This window comes from Arachis duranensis, chromosome 8 (genome assembly GCF_000817695.3).
Source record: "Arachis duranensis cultivar V14167 chromosome 8, aradu.V14167.gnm2.J7QH, whole genome shotgun sequence".
Lineage (NCBI taxonomy): Eukaryota > Viridiplantae > Streptophyta > Magnoliopsida > Fabales > Fabaceae > Arachis > Arachis duranensis.
In genome coordinates, this window is record NC_029779.3 from 40,574,164 (window position 1) to 40,584,936 (window position 10,773).

Consider the following 10,773-nt stretch of genomic DNA (forward strand, 5'->3'; position numbering starts at 1 on the left):
TTACTGTCACAATAATACTTAACAAAATAAATTAATTAAAAAATTAGATAATTTTTACGTTTTATCGAATCTAAAATAAAAAATATAAAAACTAAGATAATCTTTTTATATAACAAATACTTATTAATATTTTTTAATTATTAATCATGATTATATATATATTTTTTTACTAAAGATAAGAGACTTGAACTCGCAACCTCTTAATTAAATATGAAAAAACTATGCTATTTGAGTTATTATTTATTGGTTGATTATATATATTATTAAATATATAATATTATAATTAATTATATAATATTTTAATTTTTGGTTCTTCCTTATTTTTAGATCCGTTCCTAAACCACAGCAAATACCATTTCGGAAATACTAATCCAATAACCCTCTTTTAAAGAAGGCTATCATAATCCAAGAAAGAAGCTTACCTGGAAATTGCCATGTATGGGAAGACTCGGACCATGTTGGTGCCGCATTGATATAAGGTGGAAATTCAGGTGAAGTCGACTTCATCTGAATTTTCACCTTGATATAAATCTTTTATGCATCAATTTCGTTAGATAATTTATAGGACTAATCATCTTCAGTCAACTCTTAACCTGCATCCCAAGACCCATAAAAAAAAATAAGAAGCTGTAAATCTTTCTTTTTTAGTAATTAAATATTTCATTCTATAAAAATTGAATTTTTTTTATTTGTTAGCAATTATTAATTAAAAATTTATTCTCGAATTGTACTTGTTTCTTTCTTAATAATTATATGTTTCATTTTGTAAATATTAGATATTATTTTGTTAGAATTTATGACTTAAAAATTGATTCTCAAGTTATTGTAGATGTTTTTTTCTTTGTGAAAAAAATACTCGCATTCTAAATTCCATTACATTTTTTTATTAAGAAACGAAAAAACATCCAAAATATATCAAAAAAATCTAACTTATATCGAATAAAACATCTAAATTACATAAAAAAAAATATAAATCACATCAAAAAAATCCAAATTACATTAAATTCAATTTTAAGGGGTGGTGGATGTTTCTTTCTTTATAAAAAAAAAAATACCAAAAAGATCCAAATTATATCAAACAAGACATCCAAATTACATGAAAAAACATTCAAATCACATTAAATACATTTTCAAGAAACTGTGGATGTTTCTTTTTTTGTAATTGGATGTTTATTTCTTTATAAAAGAAACATCCGCATTCTAAACCCTAGTACATTTTCTACTAAAAGACGAAAAAACATCCGTAATATAAAAAAATTAAAATTATATAAAAAATCTAAATTACATCGAAAAAAAGAAGAACGATAATGGCGGAAGGTGAGACGCGATGGAGGACGGCGAGTGGCACGATGGAGGAGTGCAAAGCTACGTGATAGGGAGCGGGGAGGCACACATCAGCGGTGACAAATGTAAACAACATACAAAATAAGTGGAAGAAAGAAGATGAGAACGCATACAGTGAGTGATTTATGATTAAATATGTAAAAAGTACAAAACTTAATTTTTTGAATTTCAATATTAGATTTAGAGGGGAATTGGCTTACAGCAAGTTGTCCCCTATGATGTTATAAGCTAGCAGAGTTGTATCAAACCAGAGTTAAAATAAGCAAGGCAGATTAGAGGAACTAGTATTGGAGTTTTCATTTAAAATCTAATATGTAAGAACATATGGGATTCTTTTCATTTCTACTATAATCATTGTCAATTTACAACATGCTAATTTATCTACACAAAAGAATAAAATTACAAGCAACCTCTGAAATGAAAAACCAAAAATACTCTATCCTTCGGATAGAAGACAATGAGACATGGCAACCAACAGAAGAGAAAAATATTCCGACGCAGCCTAAAGAATATGTGATGTAACTTTACAAAAGAAAAAGATCGAAGAAAAAAGGAACAAGAGTCACTTGTGTCATCTTGGTGGACCATCAGGGATGGGATACATTTCTATTTGTCTGTTGCCGCCGATGACTCTCTGATTCGCAAATTTCTCGGCTTCTCGTGAGATCTGAATATCACTGGGGTAGTAATATTGATAAATATATTTCACAGCAAAACGAGGAAGCAATGCTGCTATCAAAATTCCTAGTAAACATAACCAGAACAATCCAGTAGCTGCAGTATTAAATATGGCCCTGTAAAAATTTGAAAGGCAAACATCAGAGTTTATGCATGGAGAAACTATAGCAATGCAAAAGCTTCTTATGTTAGGGAATCATATGTAATTGGTCTATTTGTGTGCTATACAAATATATATAAGAACGAATAATCACGATCAAAAAATAATAAAAAAGATTAAGATTATTATCGATTTAGATCTTAATGAGATCAAGTACCACAAATTAAGATCAAGGATCGAAATCAAGATCAAGAATCACAAGACCCTCAATCGTGCTCATGGATTACGTATGATTCTAACTTTCTTGATTAACATGGATGATCCTAAGATTAAAGAATTTAAAGATTTCCAAGTTCCAACATCATGTGGTGAATGAAGATAGATAAACTAACTTCTATGTTGGGTTCTAAACTTCTAATTTCTAAACATCGTAGTAACTTATTCTAAGCCTATAAAACAAAAAAGCACTTTCTTGAAGGGTTTAGCATCACTCCGGAAATCCAATGAATTAAAAAGAAATGAAATATTATTTTCATGCTTGGGACAGGCAACTCCAAAATGCTTGAATATTAGGATAAATCACATTGACTTCCCTAAGATCAAAGCTATGCTATACACGGCACTCCCTTTAAAAATTTTAAATACACAAACTAACCACAATTGAACTTTAACTGATATTACAGTTAATTCTCTTATATTTCGTAAAACACAACATTGAACTCACAAGGTCAAGGATAAATATGAATATCAAGAAAAGAAATGCTGAGTATAGTATCAGAAAACCTCAAGGAAGGCCAGCAAGTTACCCTAAATATTAGGTTCATCAATAAATCCTGGTCATTAAGATCTGTACATTTATTATTGTTTTCCTAGTTTAATTTTCCTCCGTAATCTCGCTTAAGATTGGATGCTCAAGAAACAATAAACAAACACAAGCATACTCATTTAACCACAGAGATATACAGATACATGTTTATAGGTATAAAAAGATAGAGAATGGGGAAAGATAGCACATACCAGTATCCGGAAAATGTCGGTATGGCATCGATAATCATGACACAAATGACAGTTGCAACAATAGAGCCCCAAATGACTGCATGAATAACCCAATTCCACCTGATGATGTCCATAGCCAAGTGCAAATTTACCAAAATAACCACTGAAAGTGTCCAAAGGTCTCCTATGCTTGATATATCTACAGTGCTTCCCCAGTAGGCAAAGAGGGGAACAAAGAAAACAACAATGCTTTGCCAAAAAGTATCAGCCATTGTCACCCAAAACAATTTTTTATTGTAAGCCTCTCGTCTTTGCCCGGCTCCATAAAGCTGAGGATACTTTAGGAGAATCCTTTTGCTAAGATCCTTGTCAAGAATACCAACTACAATAGTCGGAAACGCCGTGTAGATTATTGAATACAACATGCTGCTCCACTCATTTATAGCAGTTGTCACAGTGTAGGCAGTGAAAAGCACATACCTGAAAAACAATTTGGAGGAATAAAACATTAACAAAATCATTTTTATCTAAATAACCAGGTAGGTTCAGTTAACAAGAGCTAAGAAACCGAATAAGGCAATGTTTGTGGCATATCTAGATTTACAATAGCATAACAAAAATATCTATATATTTACGCATGCTGAATTGTAGCTTACCAAAACAGGACGAGAACAATGATAGCATTTCTGTAAAAATTGTATATTATCATATAACCAAGTCGTTGATAATTCCAATGCCCATGTATGAATAAAAGAGGAACCAAAAACCGAAACTGTCCCATTGCAAAATCTGAAGCCATCACAGCTTGCCGACCCTCCTGTCCACTGATGCCAACTCCAACATCAGCCATTTGGATCATCGAGACATCATTAGCACCTGAAACACATGCATAATAATTACTTATTTTAAAATAAAACATCAATCAGGCAAAGCAAAAAAATTATATCCTTATTTTTTGTTGTAGTATTTAGTTTAATTTTTTTAAGGAAACAAGTGTAAGATTTCATACCATCTCCGATGGCTAGAGTCATGTCAGCCGTCCTTTTCTTAACAAGGGCAACAATTCCAGCCTTTTGCAACGGAGCCACTCGACAACACAGAACAACAGAACATCTACTTGCAAGTTCAAAGAGCTGGAATCTCAACAGAAATAGACAATGTCAGGAGTTGAGCATGGAATAAAACATTGCAAAGGAAGTTCAATATTTAGTACCATTTACCTCTTCTTCAAGTTCACTGTCAAGAATATACACAAGGCTTGTACCATCAATAATCAAGGCTATTGGTGTTCCAATAGCATCAGAAAATCCTTCAAAATTGTTGGGAACTGCAGATGCAGCCAATGGTTGTCTAGACTTAACAAGAGCATTCTGTAAATGTCTTCTACATGACTCTCTATTGTTGCTATTGATTATAATTTGAGTCATGCTGTTTGTCAACAGCTTCGAGGAGTAGCCAATTGATATGGCAGTTTCCTGTTTGTCCCCGGTTAATACCCATACTTTAATACCCGCAGTCCTTAGAGACTCGATAGATTCCGGTACTCCTTTCTGTAGTTTATCTTCAATAGCAGTTGCACCCAATATGCACAGATTATTTTCTACATTGCTAGCAACCTTGCGAAGTAAGGCAGCCCTTCCAAGCAAAGCAGTACTTGCTGCTTCAAAGGCAAAGTGCCATTGATCGAATTCTGACACACTCAGGTCCCACATTCCGATAACAAGTGTCCTCAAACCCAGGGAGGAGTAAGAGTGAAGATGGGTTTCAGTTGCTCGTAGTATTTCAGCGTTCAGTGATTTATCTATCACACTAAGCATGGATGTATCTGCTCCTTTTACAAAAAGTTTCACAGAATTGTCTGTGTACCCCAAGATAACTGACATTCGCTTTCGATCACTGTCAAATTCATGCAAACCCAAGACATTGAACCTGCACAGCCCATATGGGACTATTTTCATTAAAAAAGTGGAAAACCATGACTAGTGGTTCATGAGACTTCATTAAGAGGAATCGGGACTTCTTGTTATTTAGATTTCAGGTAACAAACAAGACAAATAAACACATTGTACTCTATGTATATAATATAGAGCCTGGAAAGAAGGAAGATAAAGTGCACATGTAGATGACTTAACTTTGTTTCCAAATTTATATGGCTCAACCTAGAAAAAAAAAATCTCATTTTTGTGGCATTGACCATCAGTAAATCAATGCCATTGCATCTTATCACAACTGTGCCTAAGTCATTTTAACAGTGTAATGATAGAGACGCAAGGCCCTTAGATATTAATAGATATGAAGAAAAGGAAGAGTGGGTTGACCAAAGAAGCAAATCAGGAAAAGAGACAAACTAAGGTGTAGTAATGACGGTTCAATCTTGTAAGGGCTTCCATTGTTGGGTAGAACAGAATTGAGACTAGAAGACGCCGAAGTGATTCATTATGCCAAGGACATTCTTTCCTTTCTTGTATTTCCTATTTTCCTTAATACTTGTTTTCCATAACCGAAACAAACACTTAGTTGGCTGGGAATTCACATTGAAATCAGCATCTCAGACATTCCATTTCTTAGCTCAGATGTAACAACTATTGAACTACGTATTGACCCAATCTTTAATTTTACTTACTGTTCTTGTTGGGGATTCTACAGATCTTTGCCTCGCATGACTAAACCCCAGATGGTGAGATGACTAAACCCCAGATGGTGAGATTCTGCCATGTTCCCACAGCAAGCACTGCCACAACTCTCTCCCTAGTGCATTCATTCCTAATCTTGTCTAATCCGCCTACTCAACTGATGGAACATCTTTGCACCACTTAGATTGCTCTCTCATGTTTCTATGCCTGGCATTTAGTGATACTTTCTTATCTCATTTAAAAGAGTCAGCAATTTCATCTGCACAGCTTCCATCCTATTAGTAACTTATCCTTTTGTCCTGCAATCTCCAACTTTCAACTGTAAGCTTAAATCAGTGCGTCTGTTTCTGAATTATACTTTAGTGTGTCTAGTGCTGAATTATACTCCATATATTCAACTTACTTCCACCTAAATGGAAGACTTGTATGGCATAGCTCTAAGTTCCCATTCATTTTCTTTCTTGATTTGCTAACTGCTATCTCTATATTCAATAAACACATTCAAGGCCAACCAATATATATAAATAAAAGATAAAGAAACTCATGATCTAAGTTCCACAGGAAATTCCAAACAAAAAAATGTGCTGACAACCTTCCTATCTGCTCAGTCAACATTAAGTCAAAACTAGTAACACCATAAAGTTCAGAGTATAGAAAAGATGAAAAGCAGAAGTTTTAGGAAAAGAAGGTCAGTTTACCTTTGCCTTTTTCCATGAATATCAATGACAATGTGACCTGAGGTTCGTTCTATGAGCATGAAGCCATAGGCAGCAGCAGCATATGCTAATGCTTGTTCATCCGGAGATTCCCCTTGGTAATCTATCAGCTTAACTGTAGGATCGGATGTATCAACAACGAGAGGTACAATTGTATTGCAGGCTGCCAGTGCTAAGAAAAAATCATATATTTGTTTTCCCTCAACATTTCTAAAACTATTTTTTGATAATTGCAAAAGCTTTTGATTGACCTTCACCTTCATCTTTGGCTTCAAGACCTTTCCATCCACTAAGATCAAATAATGACACAAAAATAGAACATTTTAATTATAAACAAGATCGCTCAGTATAGGTGATGTTAAAAGTGAATTAGCACAAAATTAAAATATTGGAAAAACTGAGTTGCACCTTGAGCAGAGCATTCAGCTTGATGCCCATGCTCCAAACTTGCTTCTGTGGAACTGTAATCGACACCCCAGATGCTCGCGCATTGAAACTCCATCTTGTTCTCGGTAAGTGTACCGGTTTTGTCAGAGAAGACATATTTAATTTGGCCTAGGTCTTCATTAATGTTCAGAGCCCTGCACTGAAATCTTGAATTTGTTGCTGCATCATACATTCTGGAGTCCCGGATCATGAAATATGCCTGACCAACACGGACGAGCTCCATGGATATGTACAAGGATATAGGGATCATCACCTGGAACACTATAACTGACTTAAGGAAAGTAAAAAGGATTTCCAATCCCCATCCGTAATATTGATAGCTTTCCATTTCACCTTCCGAAAAATCTAGTTTCCTGTAATAAGGCATCAAATCCAGCTCATTCTTGTGGCTCTTTAACCAAATAGCAGCACAAACCGAGGTGACTGAACACAATGCTACAAGAAAGACAGAAAGCATAATGATCTCCAAGTTCATGTGAGTCTCAAGCTGGCTCCTCTTCGACGGAGCACCTGAGTTGTTGAGCATCGCTTTGGTCTCGTGACCACAATACACGGCAACACCAACAGCCCAATTAGTATTCTTGAGTTCACAGCCTCTAAGGACAATATTGGAGGACCCAAGCGACAACCTCTTTCCATCAACTTCCATGTTACCCTGAAATCCATATATGTTCCTATTTGGCTTCTCACACTTAATCAACCCAATAAACCTCTCCTTCTCTGGCACCTTCGCTTGAGTCTCTTGTTTCGCATACCGAGTCTTCAAATTAGACTCTCCATCAAGGTTAGTAGTCTGCACATAAGCAACCCCAGTAGGATCACTAGTTGAAAGCAACACAATATCACATGGAATGGTTTCATTCGCAGCAATCTTAACGATCTCACCAACTTTTACATCCTTCCACTTCTTCCCTTGAAACTGGCCGTCAACCATAACGGACGCAATTCGGTTATTCTCAACTTTGTCTGATTTGTGCCTCCTCCAGTCCTCAAAAGCATCCTTAACAGCAGTAACAAACAAAACAAATGCAAGTGGTAAAATGGAAACACCTCTACCGAAAACAGCAAGCTGAGGCAGCTGATTAAGGATTGCAATTATGAGAAAGTAAATGTAAGCAACTCTATGAAACTGTTCAAACAAGTTCCTTGGAAGAAATGTGATAATTGAGTACTTGCTAGTACGAATCGAATTCCCAGAAAATTCAAACCTCTCGTTTGTCCTCTCTGGATCATCAACATACACCAATCTTGCATCCTCGTCACTGATTTCCTTCTGAGACATGCTTAAAGCTCCAGAATCAGCACCCTTTGACCCATAGCTAACAGGCTTGGATCCTGAGTGGCCAAAAGTCGAGTTCCTTGATGAATTGTTCATGGAAGAGCTGAAATTGGGAAAATTCTCAACTTGGTCCATCGTAATTCATAAGTGAAGCAAGACTTGTTTGTCTTTGAATTCAATTAAAGAGGTAAATCTTGGGGTTTGGAGTGTTCTGGAAGACATCGGAGAAGATGTTGATAAAGCTGAGAACTCATGATGCGAAAACTAAAGAGACAAAACATATGAGACACTCTCTTGATTCCAACGTGGTGCCAGACAAATTAGGCTTCTACGGCAACGCAAGTACACAACATAGGGAGTTTAAGAAGAAATAAATTATAATAATCAAGATTTAAAAAGAAAAGGGAAAATCCAGAAGCTCAAATTACTAAAAAAGATAGTGTGCAGTTAGAAACTTAGAATTGAGTTTTGAGACCAAAGTGGTGGTGAGTTTCAACATTGAAGCACGTTGAGATGGTAGAGAAAGTAGTGTATTGTTATAGCTAGTGGTGGTTGCAGAAGCGTGTATATGAGAGAGAGGTGGCGAAATTGCACAAGGTCAAAGACAATATAGGAGCGAGAGAGAGAGAGAGGCGACGACGACGGCGACGAGGACGGCAAATCGGCAATTGTCGCTTGTAAGAAAGGAAGAACAAGTCAGTGTCAGTGTCAGTGATGGTTGGACGAAGCGCGTGCAATATTACATTGTTAATCATGGGTTGGCTAAACTTTTTTTCTTTTGGGTTTAGTTTTTTTTTTCTTTTGGGTCAAAAAATGTCGATATGAATTAATTTTTGGAGTTATGTCTAGAGATGAGTTGGAGAGTGATGTATTTTGGTATAGTGGTTTCAGCTTTCTCGCTAACGACGAGATTATTAAAAAACATGAACTCAAAATTAAGAAATCTTGCATATAGACAGATGATTTATTAAAAAATTATAAAAAAGTTTCTCGCTAATGGCGAGATGAATTTTGATTTTTTTTAAATAAAAAATATCTCGTTAATTGAAAAATTTTTAAAAAAAAAATATTTTTTTTAAAAGATGACTTGTAATAATACGATGTTTGTCAGTAATTTATAAGCTCTTTAGTAGACTGATTTAATAGTTTTAGTATCTCATTTTATACAAAATTATAATAATTTAGTATTATTTGTAACAAAAGTCGATTACTTTGTAACAAAAATTTATAAAAATATTTTTTTTCTTATATAAGAGGATAACCCAGGATATTCTTTCTCTCTTTTTGAAATTGTGTTTTCCATTCTTCTACCGTTTTACTTTTTTTTTTTACTTCAATGTCTCAACATTTTTAATTTAAAGTGGTGTAAATTTTTTTTTACAAATAATGAAAGGCAACGTGAGTTTATTAATGTATTTTAATAGTAAGATTATACCATACACAATTGAAAGTATAAAATTTATCTGAAAGAGTCCAACTTCTTTTATTATATTTTGTATGATATTATTTATAGAGTTATAAATGGACTATGTCAATACATATACGGTGATATTTTAAAAAGAGTTAGAAGTGTTTTATACTATCTCAACACTCACACTATCCTATCTTGGTATACATAATGAAAAAAGCTGAAATTTATGAAAAATGCGAAAAAAAAAAAGATCATTTATACAAAATTTAAGAATGAGCAGGGATAACTTCACCCAACATGCATAAAAAATGCATGACGTAGCCCCATGCTTCTCGCTATTGTCTGGAATTCTTTTGCAGGAATGGCAAAGCTCGGTACAGACCTAGGATACGTGGCTTTTTTCAGACTTCTCGCACTCACTGAACTGCCAGCGTTAATTTTTCGCCTATAGCAAGAAGTTTTGGCTTATCGTGGTGGCACACATTGGTTCAACACCTGCTCGACCCACTGAGTTACATATCAGTGGGTCGAGCAGGTGTTGAACCAATGGTAGGGGTGTACATGGTTCAGTTTTTCTATAAACTGAACTGAAACTGCACTAAACCATTTTAAATGGTTTAAAAACTGAATCAAACTGCTTTGTCACATATGAAACTGGTTCTAAACCAGTTTATAATACAGTGCACCAGTTTAAACCAGTTCATAAAAATAAAACTGGTTTTAATTAAAGAAACCAGTTTAAACTGGTTTATAGGCTAAAACTAGTTTTCACACTCTCCCTCTTCTCTCCCTCTCTCTCCTTTCTCTCTTTCTTTCTCTATCTTCTTCTCTCCCTTTCTCCCCCTCCTTTCTCTCTCTTCCTCCTCTCTATTTTCCTTTTCCCTCTCTCTCCCCTTCTCCTCTTTCTCCCCTCCCCTCTCTTTGTCTTCCTCTCTCTCCCCCTCTCTTTTTCTCTTTTCCTTTTCTCCCTCTCTATCCCTTTCTCTTATTCTCTCTCTCTCTCTCCCCTATCCCTCTTCCTCTCTCTCTCTCCTTTCCTCTCCCCCTCTCTCTCTTCCCCCTCTCTCTATTCCCACACTCTCTCTCTCTTTCTCTCCCTCTCTTTCCGTCCTCTCTCCCTCTCTTCCTCCTCTCTTTCTCTCTCTCTCTCTCTCTCTCTCTCTCTCTCT

At 35.2% G+C, this 10,773-nt stretch overlaps 1 protein-coding gene across 2 annotated transcripts; it reads right to left on the reverse strand.

The window, feature by feature from the left end:
* Window positions 1-1,674: 1,674 nt before the first annotated feature.
* Window positions 1,675-8,925, reverse strand: LOC107462806 (phospholipid-transporting ATPase 1). 2 transcript variants are annotated; one of them, XM_016081473.3, is made up of 8 exons: window positions 8,123-8,246; window positions 6,876-7,914; window positions 6,450-6,756; window positions 4,339-5,047; window positions 4,128-4,251; window positions 3,775-3,994; window positions 3,140-3,598; window positions 1,675-2,138 (listed from the first exon to the last, which is right to left on the reverse strand). In XM_016081473.3, the coding sequence occupies exons 2-8, from the start codon at window positions 7,846-7,848 to the stop codon at window positions 1,916-1,918; spliced, it is 3,015 nt and encodes a 1,004-aa protein (XP_015936959.1). In that variant the 5' UTR covers window positions 7,849-7,914; window positions 8,123-8,246; the 3' UTR covers window positions 1,675-1,915. The 2 variants fall into 2 exon arrangements, with proteins under 2 accessions (XP_015936959.1, XP_015936958.1); XM_016081472.3 differs by having other exon boundaries at window positions 6,876-8,925.
* Window positions 8,926-10,773: the final 1,848 nt, after the last annotated feature.